Raw genomic sequence first — 23,305 nt, forward strand, 5'->3', positions numbered from 1 at the left:
GTTGCCGAATGGTTCCTGCTCAATGTTAATTGGAAGAATTAAGAGAATGAAGATTCAAAGAACTAAAGATTTAAATTTGAATATTTACTTAACGCTGATGTAAAGGCTTTGAGTATTCCCACCAGGATTACAAATAACAAAGTAGTTGGATTGTGATATTTGGAATTTGGATTGTTTTGTAAAGGGACATACAAATGTGGTGCATGGAAAGTTTTTAAAGTTTGGAAAATCATTCTGAAACAGTGACCTAAGTGCACCAGCTCTAAGGAGACAAACCAGAGCCTTGGAATGTTAACCGAATAAGACATTTATATTTTTGGGGTTATGATGGATAAGGTAAGCACATTAAGTTATTGGTTTTTGTTCTTAGTTCAGTTCAGTAAACACTGTTTTAGTTGAGAAGAATACAGATTGGAGTTCAGAAGCAAGTTTTACATAACTTCAGGTCAGGTCAGAGGACGGCAGTTACTGCAGCAGCAGTCTTTTATTTTGTGAAGGTTCCAGGCCAGGATAATTTTGGACAAACTCTTCAGCTTGTTAGAATTAAGAAACGCTTAGGCAATCAGATCTTTGAAAGGTTACTGCCATTAGATTCTTACAGAAATCACAAACTTGTCTCTATGGTTCAAGCAAGAGAAACTGGATGGAGTCATAGGCACCGATAGCACAGAAAAAAAAGGTCTTTTGGCCCATACAACCCTCTGAATGGTTGAGAAGCAAACAAACTGTTTGTCTTTGCTTATCTTAATTGTGATTACGTGTGTATCTATTTAACATTTTGAAGAAGTTGCATAAATTACAAATCCTTTATTTTCATTACTCTTGTTAAAGTTATGTATTGCAATGTTTTTCTGTCCTCACTTATCTTCACAGTCATGTTGCGACATAATGCATTGAATTGAGTTACCATTTGAAACAAGGCAAAATATATTTATTAAAATCTTTTTGAAGCAGAAAATGTTACTATTTATGGTGTAAGGCAGGAGCATGCCTGACAAATCTACAAGAATGAACATGACCCTCCAGTTTGCATGGCTTTACAGTTCTGGCCCAGATATTGAAATGGCCAGAAAGCTGTCGGAGCAGCACAGACCGATTTTGTATCAGGTCCATGTGGAATTCCCGCTACTGCAGCAGCCAATCCTGTATTCTTTCCCAGGAAATTGAAGATTCCAATTAGTAATTCGCCACAGTCTGTAATTCTTTGCAAGAGTCAGTGAAAGTCAGAGAATTTGGACGGTTCTGGCTCTGTTAAGTTTAATAGTTACCCAGGAAAAGTTAGAAGAGTATCTCAGATATCTAATAAACAGGCTCTCAATTCACCACTGACTCCCAAACACACCCCTAAGCCAATCCAATCCAACAATCTCTCTCCCAACTCCTCCTAAACCCCCATCACCACCACAACCATCTGAACCTCAAACTGGACATTCTCCTCCAAACTTGTTGGAACTGACACTCCTCTCCACCCTCATAACTCATTCATTTACATGGCTTTCTGGTAGGCAGTTGGTGCACTAGCCCCCATCACTAACCTGGCATACTACTCTCTTCTCTATCACCTTAACCTCTAAATTACCTTATATATTTACTCTTTTACAGGAGTGTATCCAGCTGTTCGGTTTCTACAAAGGTCTTCTTCTCTAGATTTGTGGATTACTGGACTGGACACGTATGTAAATGGAGGCCTCTGTCCAGGCATCTTTGGTGCAGAAGTCAGCTAAAGGTGAGTAATATTGAATATGGAACATCAGGGCCTCTATGTCCTACTTCCACTCTGACCTCTCAGTTCTCAGCTTCCTACATTGTTCTTCTGAAGCTGAACATGAGGATTAGTGTCTCGTATTTTAATTAAGCACTTTACAGCCTTCTAGTCTCAACACTGAATTCGACAACTTCAGAACATAACCACTGCTTCTGTTTTATTTCTGGTGTTGTTATAGCTCATCTTTGCCCCTACATTGTGCCATTACTATTCTTTTTGCTTTAAATCATCCTGTTTGTAATTTTCACTCTCAATCACCAATCATTCCCCTTGGTTAAAGTGCTTCCCATTTCCCCTACATAATTCTTTTTTTTTAATTTTAGAGGGATTCCCAGTTATTTATGAAGGCCCACTCCTCATGCACTGCTGCCAGCAATTTGCATAACCTCTAGATTAATCTGCTGAACTCTCTGTATTCTCAACTACTAGAAGTTTATTCTGCATCCTCCAAGTACTGGTGTGAGTCTTAATTAACAGTTCGGATTACAGCTGAACCTTTTGCTAATGGGCCTTTGTGCTTTGAAATAAGTAAATTTAATGAACTTGTAATGTGATTTGGACGGGGTGAATAAGTGAGCAGATAAATGGCAGTGCAGTAAAATGTGAAATTATTCACTTTAGTAGCAAAAATAGGAAGTCAGATTATTATTTGAATAGCTGTAAATTGAAAGAGGGGAATGGTGAATGAAAAGTGACTGTCCTTTATTGTCAAATGTACTCACAGTATATTGAAAAGCTTATACATCGCCAATTACAGCACCAACCTATATACAAAAGTATCGAGGCACAGCTTCTTTTGTTACAAGATTTAGACAATACAGAAATAAGAGGCCTAGTATTACAGCGAAGAGTTCAGTACAGCAGGCCACACTGGCACATAGCTTCCAGACTGCACCAGGTCCTGGTGACATGCCTTCCCTTGGAGGCTGCTGCGCCAGACCAGGAGGTGACCACGTCATGCCAGAAATCATCAGCAGAGGCTGGGAATCGTCACTCGCTGGAAATGTCGGAGACCAGGGATCATCACTCGCCAGAGGCCGGAAATCAAAGAGGAAAAGAAGGAGATGAAGTAGGAAAAAACACTAGGAGGAAGAAAAGGAGAAGAAGAAGAAAAGGAGGAGAAAAAGAAGGAAAGAAGATAGGGCAGCAGAGCAGCAGACGAGCTCTGGCTCAAGTGTCCTACTCTGCTGCCATCTTGCAACACCTCACACTGCACCAGTCACTGAATGTAAGCACCCAGGTGCAGCAGGCAATATAGAAGGCAAACTTTGTTGGCCTTCATAACGACAGGATTCGAGAACACGAAAAAGGATGTTGTGCTGCAATCACACAGGACATTGATGAGGCCACACCTGTGTGCAATTTTAGTCTCTTCATTCAAGGAAGGATATTCTTGCTATTGAGGGAGTGCAGCGAAGGCTTACCAAATTGATCCCTGCGACGGCAGGACTGACATATGAGAAGAGATTGAATTGGTTAGGATAGTATTCACGGAGGTTTAGAAGAATGAGGGGCAACCTTATAGCAAACTATAAAACTCCAACAGGATTAGACAGGTTAGGTGCAGGAACGATGTTCCAGTTGGTTGGGAAGTCCTGAACCAGGGAACATAGATTAAGGATAAAGATGAGGAGAAATTTCTCCACCCAGAGTGGTGAGTCTGTGGAATTCACAATCACAGAAAGTGGTAGAGGTCAAAACATTATGTGTTATCAAGAAGGAGATAGATCCCTTTAGCCACAAGAGCTGTATCTATGTAAATGGTGGGAGGGCAGGATTAAGTTATTGAGGTTGAGAATCATCCATGTACATATTGAATGGTCCTATCTTTTATGTCTCTGTTGCTATTAGTAACCTTGCTGTTCTTTTGTCTTCTCAGCATCTCTTCTAATCACATGTTTTAGAACCAGCCAGCTCTTGCATTTGATAGCATATCTATGACTTACAGTTTGGAAGATCAGAATTCCTATCCTCAGCAGGCATTGATATATTATTATTACACAGTATTGTATTTAATACCTTTATTAATAACCCTATAAATCAGCCTTGAGACCATTAGAGACAGAATGAGCTGCTTCTCGCTCTTCTTTTACTGGCAGTATAAAAATGGCAGGAAAATAAAGATTGAGCAACTAACTTTATGTCCTACATTTATTAAAAAAGCAACTGTATATCACATCTCAAATGGAGTAGTTTAAAAAGAACACATTTTCCAAAGCAAACAAACCATGGAATATTATATACTAGCAGCATTCAAATGTTAGATTTACTACAAACCATGACAGTCTTTTTACTGATGAACTACAGACAACACAATTTACAGCAAACTCTGTTTTTCATAGTGCAGATGAACAAAACTTAATAAATTTAAGGTTAAATAATTTTAAATAATTGTTAAATACAGGACACTTTTCATTAGAGCTTCTGTACAAAGATAAACAGATTTGGCATTGTACAAATGGCTTGCCAGCTTGCTGTGTGCACACATTACTGAGAAAGGTGCACTACTGATCCTATAGCCTTAAATGAACTGTACAAAAATCAGTGAAACTGTAGGTTAAGTAGTGAACTATTCAAAAGGCAAGTGAGCATTAAACATCAGAACACTGTTAGTTTCAGGCACCAATGTTTTTTTTCCTGTAAATGAACATTTCTCTAAAGTAATTGTATCTAAACCTGCTTCATCAGACTAGTGCTAAATTCCAAACAAAGCCCTGCGGATATCGCTAAAGTCTTATTGCTATGACACTGCAACATTGAAAAGAAACTAATTACAAAAAATAGAGCACCTTTTACATTGAAGTTACTGTCTCAAGATTTTATTTTATAGTACAAGAGGCTGCGAGTCTTTAGCAAGTTCAACTGTTGTGTTTAATTGTATTCTTGTCATTGGTGTGTTCAAGTGAACAGAATCAGACACAAATATAGCTACAACACCTATACCTATTTCTGAACAGATTAGCATCACATTCTAGGAATTAATTAATTTTCCACCTAGTGCGTTTTATTATGATCCTCAGTATCCATTTATCAGGATTTCTTGTCAATAGTGTTGAAAAACCATTCAGTAAATTTCCTTAGCTGTGCAGCAGCAGTTTGGGACTCCTCTTGAAGCCGCAGGTTATCATGTCGCAAGTGGTGAACCTCAGCCTGCAGCATTGCCTTGTCTTCCTTTTCCTGCTCAGAGAAACATCACATGAAAGAATACAAACAGGGTTGGTAACTACACTGCATCCAACAGGACTTTGATACATTGGGTTTTATACGATGTAACGTGTATACTTTCCCTCGTAAGGCACATCCCGATTAGTTCATGATTTTAAAGTACGTGGCAACACTTGATTGTTTACACTGGCCATCAGACTTGGCTTTTTTTTGGGTTAGTATTACATAAAGACAGACTTATTTTTCTCAAATGATGCTCCAGTTTCAGGGAGAAATCAAGCATTTTGTTGAGAATTAATCTTGCAGGTTAATACATTCGGAATTGATGACTGTGTTTTCAATTTTGCAAAACTTTGTCTTCCCAAAAACATCCATCAGGTAAACCACGTGTGTGTAAGCAGCACAGTGTATATGGTGTGAGAGGATGAGGGCAGGTGTGAGACACGAGAACTGTACAGAGATAGGATAGATGAGAGCTGCAGAGAGAGGAAGAGGGTCAAGGCAGCTTGGGAGGGAAAGACACAAGGAGTAGATGAAGATGAATAGAGGAAAGGATGACTAGGGTACAGATGGTTAGACAGGTACTGAGGGAGGAACAAAGGATATGTGGACCAAGTGGGAAGGGGAGATGGAAATCAAGTGAGCAAGTAGGTCTGGATTGCTTGAGGAAGGAGATTTATACCAAGTAACAAGGGGTAGGATGGAAGGTGTTGGGCTAGTGGGGTGGGGGTGGAAGGGTATTTGTGGGGGATGGATGAAGGAGTTGTGGAGGGATGAAGGAGTACAGAGGAAGGGAAAGATGAGGAAATACAGAGAGAGGGAAGGATAAATGAATTTGGAAGGAGGCAGGGAAAGACAAGTGAGGGGTGGAGGGTGGCTCAGTGGTTAGCACTGCTGCCTCATAGCACCAGGGACCTGTGTCTGCATGAGTTTTCTCTAGGTGCTCTGGCTTCCTCCCACAGTCCAAAGATATGCAGGTTAGGTGGATTGGACATGCTAAATTAACGATAGTGTCCAGGGATGTGAAGACTAAGTGGATTAGCCATGGGAAATGCAGGATAACAGAGACAGGGTAGACATGGGTGGGAAGCTCTTTGGAGGATTAGTGTGAACGTGATAGGCTGAATGGGCTGTAAGGTTTCCATGATTCTTTCAGGGAGTACAGAAGGTGGGAGTGGTAAGGATGTGTAAGGGAGGGGAAGAATGTTGGGGTGAAGGGGAGGAAAGAGGTTCGAAGAGAGAAATAGGAGGGTTGGGAGGGTGAGAAGGAAGAAGTATGGAGGGAGTGATGATGGGATATAGAGGGAATGGAGAGATTAACAGAGGGAAGGAAGGACAGTGGGATGCAGATGGAGGAATGGCCAGGGTCGGTCCAGTAGGAGGAGAGGACGAGACAAATACTGAGGGACAAGGTGTATATACCGAGGGTCAGAGGGATGCATGGAATGAGGGAGAGAGGGAGGAAAGTATCCAATTAAAATGTGAAGGGAATATCAATAGAGTAAGGGAGTGAAGGATGAGGGGTATAGAATGATGTACAGAAGGAGGGGTGAATAGAGAAATAATGGAGTAGTAAAAGGAGAAGCAAGTCAGGTAAGAAGGGAGGGAGGAAGAAATGAGGGTGTATGGAGGAAAGAGATGTGTTAAAGAAGGATGTATTGATAGAGGGTAGGGACTACAATTCTGATACTCTTATAACATGTAACATGCAGAAAACAATACCTTTCGCAAGTCATCCTGAAGCTGAATGAGAATGGTCTCCAGCTGATTCACTTTCCCAGTGATCGTATTGGCACTGCTTCCTCTACATGAAAGTACCAGTGTAAATAAAATGAGTGTTATGCACTTCACAAACATTAGATGTTCATTCCGTGAACAATTATTTGAACTAATTAAGTAATGAAGTATCTCAATGTGCCAGAGAACATCTGGGTCAGATGACCAAAAGTTTGGTCAAAGAGGCAGATTTGAAGATATATCTTAATGGAGAAATGCAATACAGGAAGGCTGAGAGGTGCAGGGAAGGGTTTCCAGAGCCTAAAGCCCGGACAACTAACAGCACAGCCACCAATATTGGAGCAATTAAATTGGGAATACACAGGTCAGAATTATAGAACAGCAATTATTTCAGAAGGTTGTAGATTGGAGGAAATTACAAGATTCAGAGGGGAAACATAACAGGAATTTGAAAACAAGAATGAGAATTTTAAAATTGAGACACTGTTGGACTGAAAGCCAATGCTAAGAAGCAAGCACAGGGGTGACAATTTTGTCCATATAGGTGGTAAATGCCACAATGAAGTGATTAATAATGGCCTTGTGTGGCTGACACTACGGAATCAGCAAGGTGATGAGATTGCAAGGTCAAATGGTTTGGCTCTGATGATGGCTTGCGAAATATATATACGAAGGGAGTGTTTATTCTTATAACCTTATAAATAATTTACAGAGGTAAATAAAATAATAGTAACTGTGGGAACTACATAATGAATCTGAGAATATCTATAAGGTCAACATCAGAGCTGAAATCCTTGTTCAGTAGTCACACAAAAGCGTCGGATAAAGATGAGGCACTTATTTGAGTCTATGGCTCTCTGGAGAAGTAAATCATCTTTCGTCACTCTCTCACCTTTTCTCTACAGCTTTGAATTTATTTTTCCCCAGATACCTTCCAGATGAAGCAGCAATTTACCTAAATTTCTCTCAAGTTAGTCTACTGTATTTGCTGCTCACAATGTGAACTCCTCTTTTGGGCGATGAAACACAAACTGGGTGACTGCTTTGCAGAACACCTACGTTCTGTCTGCAAAAATGACCCTGAGCTTTTAGCTGCCTGCCATTTCAACACACCACTGTTTTCCCTGGCCAACATCTCTGTCTCGGACTTGCTGCAGTGCTCCAGTGAGGCTTGGTGCAAGCTGGAAGAACAGCATCTCACCTTCACCTTGGCTACCCGACAGAACTTGTTATCAAGTTCAATTAATTTAGACCCTGAACACGTCCTTCCATGCCCTTTACACACCCCATACTGAGTTTCTATCTTGACATGAGTTGCTTTCAGCACAGCCAACTCAGCATAAGACCATAAGAATCAGGAACAAGAGTAGGCTGATCAAACCCTTGAGCCTAACCTGCCATTCAATAGCAACATTCCTTACATCCAATTTCAAGGCTTTGCTCCATAACACTTGATTCCTCTACTGATCAAGAATTTGTCCACATCAGCCTTACATTTACGTTGGGATTCTGCCCTCACAACTCTCTGTGGCAAGAAGTTTCAAAGACTCATAACCCTCTGACAGAAGAATTTCCTCCTCATCTCAATCTTAAATTGGCCTTAATTCTGAGACCATGCCCTCTGGTCCTAGACACTCCCATAAGGGGAAATATCCTTTCAGCATTTATCTCGTCATGCTCTTTAAGAATCCAATATGTTTTAATGATATCACCTTTCATTCTCCTGTTTACCTTTGTTCATAAGACAATAGCTGCATGCAGTGAACTCTACACTGCCTCCAATAGAATGATAGCATTCCTTAAATAAAGGGGCCAAAAAACTGCTTACAGTATTTTAGATGTGGCCTCACCAGCACCTTGTAGAGTTGCAGTAAGACTTCCCTACTCTTATACTCCACCACCCTTGGGCGGGAAATAAGGGCAAATGTTCCATTAGATTTCCTGATTACCTTCTGTAGCTGCGTGCTGGCTTGTTGTGTTTCATGAACAAATATCTCTAAGACCCTTTGTGTTGCAGCTTTCTGCAGATTCTCTCTATTTAACTAATACCCTGTTCTTTTGTTCTCCATTCCAGAATGAACAACTCTGCATTTTCCCACATTACATTCCATTTACCAACTTGTGACCACTTACGTAACCTATCCATATTTCTCTGTAAACTATTTCTATCTCTCCCTCAATCTGTCCTTCCACTGAGTTTTGTCATCTACGAATCGGATTATAGTCCATTTGCTTCCTTCCTTCAAGTCTAATATACATCATAAACAATTGCAGTCCCAGCATGTGACTCATTGATCAGATCACCAGAAAAAAATAATTTATCCCTCACTGTTTCCTGCCCATGTCTATCCATGCCACTATCCTATTTCCAACACACTGGGCTCTTACCTTATGACTTAACCTTTTATGAGGCACTCATCAAATGCTTACTAGAAGTCCAAATTAACAAGGCAATTCGCTTCCCTCTATCAACTCCAGTTGAAAATTCTTTGAAAAACTGTAATAAATTTGTCAGACGTGATTTCCCTTTCATGAAGCCATGGTTAGTTAGATCATGATTTTCCAAATGCTCGGTTTTATTACCTCGATAATTGATTCCAATATATTTCCAAAAATAGATGTTAGTCTAATTGGCCTATAGCTACCTACTTTTTGCCTCCTTCACTTTTTGAATAGGGGCGTCACATTGGCAGTTTTCCAATCATCTGGTACTTCTCCAAAATTCAGTAATTTTTGGAAAATTACAACCAATGCACCTGTTATCTCTGTAGCTACTTCTTTTTGGATCCGAAGCTTTTTTGACCATCTGCCTTTAGCCCCATTAGTTTATTCAATACCATTGATGGTGATGGTGCTTCATTACTCTCTTGTATTCTTTAATGTTAATGGGATGTTCAAAGTATCTCTCGCCATAAAAACTGATGAAAAATATCTGTTTAACTCCTCTGCCATTTCCTTGTTCCCAAAATTATCTCTCCAAATTCATTATATAAGAGACCTGTGTCCACTTTGACCTCTTTCTTCGTTTTTATATATTTACAGAAGTTCTTATTGTCAGATTTAACATTCTTTGGCTTGCCCTCATAGTTTTTTTTTGTCTTGATTATCTTTTTAGTCCTTGTTTGCTGGATACTAAATTTATCCTAAAGACTATCACTGATGTTAGCCACTTATATGCTTTTTCATTAACTTAATACTCTCCTTAACATCCTTGATTAGCTATGGTTAGGTTTATCCCTCTATTAGAATCTTTCATCTTTAGTGTGATGTATTTTTTTGCTGAGAATCATGAACTACTAGTTCTTGCCACTGCTTACTTACTGTTATTTCTGCTAACTTATCTGCTGAGTTTGCTTCAGCTAACTTTATCCTCATTTCACAGTAATTTCCTTTATTTAAGTTAAAATTGCTGTTTCCAGCTTAAGTTTCTCACTCTTGAACTCAGTTTTAAATTCTATCATGTTATGAGCACTACTTCCTCAGGGATCTTTTTCTTGAAGCTCATTTATTAAATCTGCCCCAATACCCATTACCAGATCCAAGATAGACTGCTCTCTGGTTGGTTCCATGACATATTGCTCTTCAAAACTATCCATAATGCACTCCAGAAATTCATTATTATAGTTATCCTGTGCAATCTTATTAACCCAGTCAATGTGAAGATAAAAATCACCCATAAAATAACTCGAGACAAGCTGGTATCCTGTCACCAAGTCATCCTTTATGTATGAACGAACAGTCCTTGACTGTAGATTTGCTTCTTCAGGGTTAGCTCTCAGGCTGCTAGAATTCCTGGCACTCCTCTTTTTATGTCAGCCAGGGCTTCCTGATTGGACCAATTGAACAGCTCAGTCGGGAAACTGATATTCTATCAGGTCCAGCTGGCTGACCTTGTTACAATCTCTACATTCTCTCCCCTCTGAGTCCAAGGACATCAGCTAGTCTTTTTCTTGGAGAGCTTCCTAGGCTGTTTTATCACCAGGACAGGTTCCTCCAACTCAACTCCTGATATGGACGGCAACTAACACATGGGATCTTGCCTCTTGCATCAGGAGCACCTCGGTAGAAATTCACTCTTCTTCCAGTGGCAAAGGCTTTGAGGCAGCTACATCCATGATGTCCATCCCTGATTCAACACTCAACAGAGAGGGTGAACCCATGGGTTCCGGCTGCCTTTCCAAATGCTCCAAGGGGCAAGGTTCAATTTGCTCCTGCATCAATTCACAGCTCTCATATGACCTACATGCTTTTTCAGGACCATTGTACCTACCCGAACCTTTATATGTCACTGGTCCTGACCTTGCATCACCCATGTCTCTTACACATGCAAGGCCATTCTGTGGTTCTTACACCAAAGTTAGTCCCCTGTATCAAATTCTCTCTCTCATTTGGTGGAGTCTTGTGTTCGGCATTGTTACAGAACTGGCTCAAAGGTAGAAAACAGAGGGTGGTGGAGCAGGGTTGTTTTTCAGACTGGAGGTCTGTGACCAGTGGAGTACCACAAGGATTGGTGCTGGGTCCTCTACTTTTTGTCATTTACATAAATGATTTGGATGCAAGCATAAGAGGTACAGTTAGTAAGTTTGCAGATGACACCAAAATTGAAGGTGTAGTGGACAGCAAAGAAACTTACCTCAGATTACAACAGGATCTTGACCAGATGGGCCAATGGGCTGAGAAGTGGCAGGGAGTTGGGAGTCATGTTGCAGCTGTACAGGACATTGGTTAGGCCACTGTTGGAATATTGCGTGCAATTCTGGTGTCCTTCTTATCGGAGGGATGTTGTGAAATTTGAAAGGGTTCAGAAAAGATTTACAAGGATGTTGCCAGGGTTTGAGGATTTGAACTATGGGGAGAGGCTGAACAGGCTGGGGCTGTTTTCCCTGGAGCATCGGAGGCTGAGGGGTAGTCTCAGAGACGTTTACAAAATTATGAGGGGCATGGATAGGATAAATAGACAAAGTCTTTTCCCTGGGGTGGGGTAGTCCAGAACTAGAGGGCATAGGTTTAGGGTGAGAGGGGAAAGATATAAAAGGGATATAAAAGGGATCTTATGGGGCAACGTTTTCATGGAGAGGGTGGTAAGTGTATGGAATTAGCTGCCATAGGAAGTGGTGGAGGCTGGTAGAATTGCAACATTTAAAAGGCATTTTGATGGGTATATGAATAGGAAGGGTTTGGAGGGATATGGGCTGCGTGCTGGCAGGTGAGACTAGATTGAGTTGGGATATCTGGTCGGCGTGGATGGGTTGGACCGAAAGGTCTGTTTCCGTGCTGTACTTCTATATGACTCTACGGTGTTCCTGACGCCATTTCACCCTCTCCCCCAGATCTAGGAAGTTTAGACTTAACCTGATACAGTGTCTTCAACCCATTATCAACTCTGCTGGCGCTTTCTCTGTTGTTGAATGTGGAGTGGTCCTATAATCAAATAAGAACAGTCTCAGCTTGGTATCTAGCGAGGCTCCAGGGTGTTTCTTGAAGCCAGCCTTGAAAGTTTGCCAGGCCAATGGATGGTGGCCAATGAGCTGCCCTCATAATCTGAATCTCATTCCACTTTAAAAAAACACCCAAATTCCCTGCTGGTGAACAATGGCCCGTTAGCTGTGACCAACACCTATGGGACTCTGTGCATTGAAAAAGATGCGTATAATTTTTCTATCATCGTTCCTGTGTTTGATTAATGGATTTTATACTTGTCCAACCACTTTGAGTGGATGTCTACAATGACTAAGAACCTTGAGCCCATGAAAGGACCTGCGTAGTCCAAGTGTAACTGAGTCCAAGGTTTACCTGGCTTTTCCCACAAATGAGGAGGAGCTGCTGGTGGTAATTTTTGTCCTTGTTGGCACTCTGAGCACTGCTCCACCAATACAACTAAGTTTACATCCAGGCCTGGCCATCAGACAATTTCTCACCAACACCTTTATTTTGGAGACCACTTATTTTTATACTATGACGCCTAGTTCTAGATTTTTCTCCTTTCCGCATCCACCCAGTCAAGTCTCCTCAGGATCAAATGTGTTTCAATTAAGTCACACCTGATTCTTCTGAATTCCAGAGTATACAGGTCTCGGCTTTTCTCAAAACGCATTCTGCTCATTCTAGGTTTTAATCTATTATATGTTCTTTGACATGTTCCAATGTATTAACATCCTTCTGCAAGTACCAAGTCCAGTGCTGCAGACAGTATTCTTGATGTGTCTTACCAGTACCCTGTATAATGGAGGTACACATCAAAAAGAGGGCATTTATGAGTTACAATAAGTTTCAATAGTGATGAATGTGTGCCAGCACAGTCTTTCACTTGTGCAGTATTTGCAATATATAGGTAAAAATAAAGTCCCCATTATTCCTGATGATGATTGGGCTGCTCTTTCATTATAGAGAGATGACTCTGGTGGTGAGTTGAACCCGAGGTCATCACATCTTAGGCATGGCTGAGAAGGCGGGTGTGTCTTGGTAACCTCAGCCAGTACGGAAATTAACCCTCACTTTTGGCATTTCTTTGCATCACAATTGCATACCAGCCATCCAGCGAACAGACTCCCACCCTACTATATGTAATGACAGTGGATGCTTTGCCTTTCTACAGTATGTGAAATAGACTGGCTAAAATGCTATTGAGACTCTCTCAGTAATAAGGACATGGTCAAAGTGAAAGAATTTCGGAGTTTTACCAGTTTCTGATTTGGGGATAACACGCTAAATCATTAAGAAGTTATTCCCTGTAAAATAGTCAGAATCAATTATGTTATTAGCATGGATGTAGTGACCAATGAAATACTGTTATTATGTAGGCCATCAATGGGGGAAAAAAGAACAGATGAAAATGGTTATGGATAAAGCTGTTATTTGATCATTTTATTTTGCATTTGCAATATACAGTACATAATTTGGACACTATCGTATTCCTTCTAATGGAATATAATCACTCTGCTAAAGAAATTAAAGAAGCATTCTTTAAATGAGATTAATGAAGCCTCCCCAAAAGGTTAAGAATGTTTTTAAAAAGGATGCAAGAATAAAAGGATGGGGAAGTACAACTTTCTCCTCACTTTCTCCTAGTCGTAAGTGATAATTTGACTTTTGTAATAGATTCCGAAGGACACCATCACAGCTTGTCGTAAATCTGCCCTTAGCAAGAAATTTCAGTGAGCTCGTGGGTATGGATTTAGAGGTATGAGATAAAGAAAACTGCATTTTTATTTTATTTTGTTGATTTGACATAATATGTGGCAAAGATAAGAAAATAATTAAGTATACAGTAATGGAAAAGTGGAGAGTGATTGGACTTGGATGACTTACAAAAATTCTGATAATGGGAGGAATTTGCTAATGAGAAATTGAGAGATATGTATGCAAATGTGAATATAATAGTTATGAACATGTCAAACGAAGCCCATTTAACAATGGAGAACCGTGCAGCAACAGACAAAATGGTATGTAAAATTTTGGCAGATCAGTCAAACTGTAAATTATTGTCTGCACTAGTGTGGACTGTCCATATTAAGAATTTTTTGAAGATGGTTGGACGATATCGCCCCTATCAGTTACTTTGGGTAGGAATCCTAAAGTTCCATCATTAATAAGTGATCAGCCCTCAGCTTTGGAAGGCTTTATAATTTGCTCCACTTTTTTTGGAGAATTTGAATGCACTGCATGCAGATAGAAAAAACCTTCATTAAAGCCAAAGACTCAGAATGTATTCAATAAGCCTCAAAATACAAAGTAAAGCCATCGGAAGCTAGTTTTAGACAGGGAGGTGGGATTCATTATAAGGGGCAGGGATTTAAAGACTGGACAGGCCTGGTGGTAGAAGAGAAGTTTATTGGGGAAGACAGAAAAATAATTATCGTACAGCATGGGAGCCAGATTATTTGAGTACAATCTTCAAGGAAGAAACTGCAGAAATTACTTAGGCGTCAGGTATCTCCAATACCCAAATGTTGTATAATTACAAGGATCAAACTGCCACAATTGACAGTTTCTCTGATGGACAGATCAATTCTGACAATCAATATAAGGCTATTGATCCCAAAGAACAATGGCCAAAGAGTGAATCATATTGTAAAACACTCGCCAGAAGCTCAAACAGGTCTGGGGGTGAACATGCCCCTAGAAAGAGATCACGAAATATTGAAAGAAATCCTATTAATAGGAGGGGAGGCCAACAGTAGCAGTCCAGAAAGAGAGAGAAGACAAGATAAAGGGCATAATTGGACACGGTTGAGGAATATAGTACAAACCAGGAATACTACCAGCAGTAGAAAGTCATGCTGTTGGGAAACATTAGTGGCCACAAACATAATAGAATACAAGTTATTAAAAGATGCCAACAATAAGAATTATAAAGCTGGAGAGAATTTTGGGATGTACACAGAGATGTCAGATAGCACTGGGAGGACAGAAAAGGTATCTCCTTTTTAGGACTTAGAAGGCTAAAGCAAGGCTAATAGTGTACAGTTTGGAGAAAACCTGGGAGATCAATATAAGGGTAGATTCACAAGCAATTTAGAAGATTTTCTTGGCCTTGTTAATGACAAATACTTGGGAATGTAATTGATATTTAAACTGTGCTTCTGCAGCTCGAGCGGCAAGTATTTATCAGTTCTCCAAATGAGGCACTAAATGCTGTGAGGGCACTTTGGAAATTACTTAAATGAAAATTGCCTAAACAATGTCTAAAGAACATGATACCTCTCAATAAGGTTTACCATGTGAAAGTTATTATGCCATGTTTTACTAGCATCATAAAGGTCAGCTTTAAGGCATCTTTATGATGTACATGGATTATTTTGTGCAGGGGCAAATATAGTGAATTTGAAAACACTGTCATAAATGAACTGAAAGGAGAATTCAAAATTGCAAGTCAGGCTTATTAGACTTCTAAGTACATTGGATTAAAAATCAGGAAGAATGAATTAAGTGTCACTTTGCATAAACAATCTTTTATATGGAAAAAGCTAGCTCCAACTGCTATTCGTCAAAGTAGGACCTCACAAAAAGATGCGGAGACTGCCAAGATGAAAATGGAGGAAATGTGAAATCTAATTGGACAGCTGAATTAACTCTGCTCCCACACAAGACCAGGTGCCAATTTTGAATTATTAAAGTTGAGTACAACTATGAAAACTTTCAAAATGTAAGATATTTTTCAGACAAACAAAACATTGAAAAAAATTAAAAATGGAGTGATGTGATTTGAAATTCCATTTTTGGGAGATGACACTGGAAACTTATTGTTTTTACTGATGCTCCTTATACAAATTTCAGTGATGGGTTCTAAAGTCCAGAATTTATGATTTTTCTTGTGGGAAACGGAGATAAATGTTGCTCTGTCGGCTGGGAAGCTAAAAGGATCAGAAGAGTAGTAAAAGGTACCTTAGTAGCAAAGCCCTTGCACCTGATGATGTAGTAGATATGGCTTTTAGCGAGAATATTGGAAGTAATTCAAAAAAGGGATCTGGTGCAATACCTATTGAGTACTACATCAATATTAACTCATGATGTGACAATGTACACAATGAAATGTTTGAATCAAAAAGATTGAGGATCAACATTGCAGTTTTCAAACTGATGCTGGAAAACAGAGAAATCATTAAATTTAAATGAGTGGATAGCAACAGTCCATTATCTGATTGTTTTAAAAGAAATAAACAAGCTCTAAGAAACTGTTATACAGAGGGGAAAAGGACACTGGAACTTTAACATGCAGATTAAAAAGAAAGATATTTTTGTTTTGTTTTATTGTTTTAAATTGATTTATTTAAAAGGGAATCTGTCACCATCCATTATGGCCTGAAGGATTCCCCAAGATTTAATGGAACAAGGGAATAGGGTAACAGATGTAGTAATTAAAGGTTAATTGGGTGTATGTTGGTTGTATGAATATATATAGACAGTTGTTATGATGTGGATGATCAAATGCCTTTGATAATTAAACCAAACACCCATAAAAGCTCACCTCGCCTTGCAATCTATTAAAATTTGAAAGACAGAGAACTCCCAAATTCCACTTTAATAAAAAAAATCAATTTATTTTTCTAACTCTAAGAGTGAACATTAAACATCACAAATTCAAGCCCCCCTTTCTATTAACTATTATCTGACCCCAAATCTATACAAATATGCTGTTCCAATAAGACACTTATTAAAAATTACTTTAACTTAATCTCAAAACTAGACTGTCTTTGTTTTCCCTGTTGTCTTCAGTTTTCCTGCCAATCTCCCTTGATCGTCTTCTTTCTTTTCACTGCGAAAAGGCTTTACATGAAAAGTTATCTTTGATAGAGAGGGTTTTTTCTTATTTCTTTAAGAGCACGACGTTACATGGTCATTTAGCTCTCTGGCTGTTTCTCTCTCTATGGCAATTGTTCTCCTACCGATTTTCAAAATGTCCACATTCTTATACACTCCGCCAACATTGGATTGTCTCATTGGTTCAATGTTGACAAAAGAATAAACTCAAACTTGATTGGGGTTTAGTATCCTGGGGCATAAATTTAAACTGATTGGTTAAATTTGAATTGCTGTCAAAACAGCAACCAAAACTCAAATATCCATTGCACCACCAAATGTTACATTTTTTTATTTTCAAGTACACTCTGGGACTGGCATCCAGTCACATACACAGGTGCTTGTAATTTCTCAGTCCAGAACAGCACCCTCTCTCTCTTAAGGGTACAGTACAAGCCTTCATCTTCATAACAGTCAGTAATAGTGGGTGTTAGTTTCATGGAGTGTGGTAAACTGAAATAAAGCTCTCACAAATGGTGTATAATGTCCATGGATCCTTGGAACCATTCCTCTGAATCATTCCTGCATACATAGAACATAGAACATTACAGCGCAGTACAGACCTTTTGGCCCTCGATGTTGCGCCGACCTGTCATACCAATCTGAAGCCCATCTAACCTACACTATTCCATGTACATCCATATGCTTGTCCAATGATGACTTAAATACACACACTCATGTTTTCGACTCCTTCCTAACTGTGCCTAGAACAGGACAGAACACTTCAACTGAGTCTACACTTTGAACTCAAGTCTCTGAGGTGGTATTTGAACTCATAACATTTTTACTCAAAAGTGCTACCAAATGAGCCATGGCTGGTACAAGGAAATTTTAATTATGAGGTTTCAAAAACTGAAGCAATATACGGCTCAAGGGCCTGACAGTTTCAATCTCAGTAACCTGACTGAGGAAACTGCAAATTCTTTACCAATTTATCTGAAAGCTCACTGGAATTGGTCATGCATCCTGGATGGGGAAAGTTCAATGCTCATCATACCAGTGTAGAACCATTACAGGAAGAGCTGGCTGAGTCCTGAAAAGCATATCGGTCACACTGGGTTTGCTGCAGGTAGTGTGGGAATCAACAAGGAGGAAAATTATCTATTTGACCAATTTACCTTTTACATCTGTGCATGACTGCATTGGTAACAGTAGTCACTGCACAGCCTGCATGGAGACAAAGTCGTCTTTTCAAACTGAGGATGCTGTGCTATGCACATGATGAACAATCACTGCTAGAAGAGTTACAGTCAGAACAGACGTAGCAGCTAAAATCTGGGAACATAGCAACAGAATTGTATTCAATCACAATCTGTGATCTCATGCCTGGTATATCTCACAGTATCAATCCAAATGATACATGATAGTTCAATGAAGAATACAGGAGGTGATGCCAACAACATCATCCAGGTATGCCAAAAAAGGAGGTGCCAGCCCAGTGAGGTTACAGATCAAAAATAAACACACAACATGTTGAAAAACTCAGCAAGTCTTGCAGCACCTGTGAAGAAGACAATTGATCACATTTCAAGTCCGGTTTAACTCTTCTTCAGAAGAATTGCTGTTAGATCAGATTAAAGTTCTGCAGTCAAATCGCATCCAGTTGTGAATAGCGGTAGACAATTAAACAACTAACAGGAGCAGGAGGTTCCATTAATATCTCCATCCTCAATAATACAAGCTCAGCATATCAGTGCAGGAGACAAGATTAAGGCTTTTGTAACCATTTTTAGCCAGAAGATAAAGCCAAGCTGATGATACATCTTCATCTGAGCTCAGCGCCATCACAGATGCCAGCTAATTCAACATACATCATTTGATATCAAGAAACAGCTGAAGACAGTGAATACATCAATACCCATAGACCAGGACAAAATCTGGGGTCAGTGTCTGGGGTCAGTGCCTGGGTAATTGGACAGATGTGATTTGTCCAGCTTTTTGTTGACAGGACATACCTGGGCAATTTTTCACATTGTCAGATAGTATTGTAGCTATACTGGAACAGGTTGGCTAGGGATGTGGCAAGTTCAGTAGCACAAATCTTCACTACTACAGTTGGGATTTTGTCCTGGTCTATGGGTATTGATGTATTCACTGTCTTCAGCTGTTTCTTGATATCAAATGATGTACGTGCTATCAATCATCAGCAAAATTATGGAAAATGTTGTTGATTTTCTTATTAAGTGGTATCTACATGGAATAACCTCCTCAATGGCACTCACTTTGGGTTCACCAGGGCCAAGAACTCCTGATCAGTATAGCTTTGGTCTAAACAAAGACAAAATAATTTAAATTAAAAGATGAGATGAGACTACACTTAGCAGCTAGGCAGCTGGAGAAATTGAGACATCAAAAATCCCTTGACAAAATTGAAATTAATGGGAATTAAAAGGAACACTCGACACTGGAGTCATAACTACCATAAAGTAAGATGTTTGTGGTTTTTGGTGGTCAAACATCTCAAACCTAGGATATTGCTGCAAGAATTCATCAGGGTAACTTATTTTAAAATTTAATCTATTTTTTCCAATCAACCTGTTCAGAGATATTATTACACACTTTGGTGCAAGTAGGACTTGAACCCAAGCCTCCAGGTCCAGGGTTAGGGACACTACCACGGTGTCTCAAGAGAAATATTGTGTGCAATTCTAGTTTTCTTCCTAAGGGAAGGATGTTTGTGAAACTGGAAAGGCTTCAGAAAAGATTTGCAAGGATGTTGCCAGGGTTGGAGGATTTGAGCTATAGGGAGAGGTTGAATAAGCTAGGGCTGTTTTCCCTGGAGCGTCGCAGGCTGAGGGGTGACCTCATAGAGGTTTATAAAATCATGAAGGGCGTGGATAGTATAAATTGGCAAAGTCTTTTCCTTGGAGTGGGGAGTCCAGAACTAGAGGACATAGGTTTAAGGTGAGAGGGAAAGATTTAAAAAGGACCTAAGGGGCAACTTTTTCACACAGAAGGTGGTGTGTGTAAGAACGCGCTGCCAGAGGAAGTGGTAGCGGCTGGTACAATTACAACATTTAAAAGGCATCTGAATGGGCCAAGTGCTGGCAAGTGGGACTACATTAGTTTGGGATATCTGGTTGGCATGGACGAGTTGGACCGAAGGGTCTGTTTCCTTTCTGTACGTCTATGACTATGACCCCAATTCCTCAGGTTATTTTTTTTATTAACCTATTTTTTTTTAATCAAACTGTTCAGAGAGGTGTTATTACACAGCTCTGGAGAAGGTGGGGCTTGAACCCAGGCTTCCCGGTCCAGGGGTAGGGACATCACCTCTGTGCCACAAGTGGGCCCTAATTTTTCAGGTTAGTATAATAGGCACAATCATTTTTAGCTGGTTTGTTGATGACTTCATAAAGACAGAAGTTGGGATATTTGCTCATGATTGCACAATGTTCATGACTCTACTGACTTTGAGGGAGTGTCATGGACAACATTTAAACTTGGGCTGATGATAAGTGGTGAGTAACATTCATAACATACAAGTGCCAGATGATGGCCATCTCCAATGCAAGAATTTAACCATTTCTCCTTAACATTTAACATCATTATCCTCCAATTGAATCCTCTACCATCCATATCCTGGGGGCAGAAACTTAACTGGACTAGCTGTATAAATATTGTAGCAACAAAACAAGAGCTGCTCGGAGGCTGGGAATTCTGTAGTAAGTAACACATTTCCTGACTCCCCAACCTCTGTACATCATCTACAAGGCACAAGTCAAGAGGATGATGGAATACTTTCCAGTTACCGAATTTTTGGCTCCTACAACATTCAGGAGATGTAGCAAAATCCAGGAAAAATGACCCCGCTTGATTGGTAACCCATCCATTACTTTCAACATTCACTTCCTCCACAATCAACACAGTGGAAGCAGTATGCATGGGCCATTTCCAGAATTCACCGCAGCAATTGTCCAAGGCTCCTTGGAAAGCGCTTTCAAATCCACAATCTTTACCGCCTAGAAAGATGAAAGCAGCACATATATGGGAAAACCATATATGTTACAATGTCTGCTCCAAGCCAAGCATCATTCTAATTTGTAACTATATTGCTGTTCCCTCATTATTCCTTGTTCAATACAATACATATACCTAACACCAGATGGACCACAGCTGTTCAAGGCTGCTCACCACCACCTTGTTAGGAACAATTAGGAATGAGCAACAAATATTTGTCTTGCCAGCATCACTTACATCGCATGAAAGAATAGGGGAAAAAAAACCTTTGGTTTGGTGTTTGCAGGCAAATATAGGAAGAATTGAGATAAAATGCTAGATTATCAAATGCCAAATCAAGTACAGTATTCAGTTCTGTTTTCATATATCATAAAGAATCTGAGTTATGATGAGTATTGGGTGTAAAGGGTTAAAAAGTAGAGTGCTGACTCCAGTGAAATAATAAACAGGCACAAGTGGAGACAGAAATCTCTGTCTGTACCATCATGCTGACGAAGCAGATGTTACCTACATTCTATAAATATATGATACTAACTGCTACCAAAGTTAATTAACAAGATTTGGAGACCTGGGAACATAAAGATAGGAAAGGCCTGCTTGGTTCAGTGGAGGATAGATACCAGGATGATTGAAGATTGATTCAGTTTCATCCTTATCAAAGGACCTTGAATGTTTAACAGTGTAGCTCATAAATGTAAAGGTGCATGTGAATCAGTGGTGCTTAGGTCATGCTGGAATTCTATAAAAGGTTTCTTTTGATAAGAAACTAAACTATATAAATCAAATATTTTGTAACAAAAGCTTTTCATGATTAAGTCTGAAAACCATAATTCAAATGAAGTGTTTCCGTAGCCAAGTTGTGAAAACTTAACTTTAATTGTTGACTCATATCGTTGAATGAATTTGCATAACTAACTATCAGGGGAAGGGATATGGAGTTATTGCAGGAGAACACAGAGCTGATAGAAGAAAAAGGAAATGGAGTTACTGTAAGAATCAATTAAAGCAACCCAGAAATGTTTATAATAATTTTTCTTTCTTTACAACAATTCCCTTAATATTTTTAGCATTGTAAGTTGACTAGATTAGTTGTTTCATGCAGGCTGGGATACAGAATTCTATGTTTAACATATGGTTTCTGACAGGTAAATATAAAAGGAAAGGACACTGATGTTTTTCCTCCATAGTTTGCAGAATCGTATATAAACAAAATTATTATTAGTTCAGGTTTCCCATATTAAAAAAAAGGAAGTGGGCATCAATGTCTGGGTCTGCATTTATTATTCTAATTGTCCAAAAGGCAGCTGAGAGTCGATCACATTGTAGTGGGGTCTGGAGTCACATTAGGTCAGACTGGATAAAGATGGTAGAATTCCATTTGTGAAGTAGATAGGTTTCCTGAAGAAAGGGCTGATGCCCGAAACGTCGATTCTCCTGCTCCTTGGATGCTGCCTGACCTGCTGCGCTTTTCCAGCAACACATTTTTCAGATAGGTTTTTATGCCAACTGATGATAGTTAAATGGTTGCAGCTAGGACTAGCATTGTATTCCAGATTTTTTTATTGAATTCAAATTTCATCAACTGTCATGGTGGGATTCGAACTTATGCCCTCAAAACATTAGCCTGAGACTCCGGATTACCAGCCCAATAACATTACCGCTACACTACTCTATGTAAGGGATTAACCCTGAGTTTGCCTTAAACTCATTTCAGATAAATTTCAAGAGTAAGAAAATTATTTGGCAATTGAGTAGTCAGCTTTTATGTAAAGAAACCTTTAACATCATCTTGTTATCTGGAGCAACCCTATCTTAAATGAGCTACTAATGAGAACAGATGGCAATACTTTTGCCTCACTCGGGAGTTTAAGAGGAATCACATTACACAAAACAAATGTAAAACCATCAATTTCACAGCACTCACTGGCAGAATGTTAAAGTTAAGAGTTCCCAATCAATTCTGTTTAATCTATACTGGTAGTGAGTGGTACCTAATACCATGCACTGCTGTGTCAGCAAGGTCAATAGAAGAGACAACCAGTCAAAGTCATGCACATAGACATGAACTCAACAAATCAGAACAATATGATTTTGAACATTCAGGAGATTTTTAGAAATTATTGTAGGATGAATACAATTATATTTCACAAGGCTTGCAGTTGCTTAGTTTTCAGCATACTACATGTGATATAGAAAAATGCATAGTGCTTCCAATTGAAGGGAACACAACTCAGTTCCTTTTTTGAAAAACAATAAACAAAATGAAATGCCTTAACAAAACCAGGTTCAATCCAGTGTTCAAGGTCAGCAGTTGCACATTATGCCATCTGTTCCTCCTCCTACTCCTCATGAAATATTTGAAAGGTTTGCCTATAATGC

At 39.4% G+C, this 23,305-nt stretch overlaps 1 protein-coding gene across 3 annotated transcripts in view; it reads right to left on the minus strand.

Moving 5' to 3' along the window:
• Positions 1-1,936: 1,936 nt before the first annotated feature.
• LOC122542453 (signal-induced proliferation-associated 1-like protein 2) overlaps positions 1,937-23,305 on the minus strand; it is a 557,075-nt gene continuing 535,706 nt past the window's right edge. For 2 of the 3 annotated variants that reach the window (XM_043680159.1, XM_043680169.1), the window contains exons 21-22: positions 6,653-6,734; positions 1,937-4,942 (exon numbers count right to left, since the gene is read on the minus strand). In XM_043680159.1, the coding sequence (XP_043536094.1) occupies positions 4,796-4,942; positions 6,653-6,734 (229 nt within the window). In that variant the 3' untranslated portion in view covers positions 1,937-4,795. The remainder of the gene's footprint in view (positions 4,943-6,652; positions 6,735-23,305) is intronic. The other variant, XM_043680179.1, reaches the window with a different exon arrangement.

This window comes from Chiloscyllium plagiosum, chromosome 3, assembly GCF_004010195.1.
Source record: "Chiloscyllium plagiosum isolate BGI_BamShark_2017 chromosome 3, ASM401019v2, whole genome shotgun sequence".
NCBI lineage: Eukaryota > Metazoa > Chordata > Chondrichthyes > Orectolobiformes > Hemiscylliidae > Chiloscyllium > Chiloscyllium plagiosum.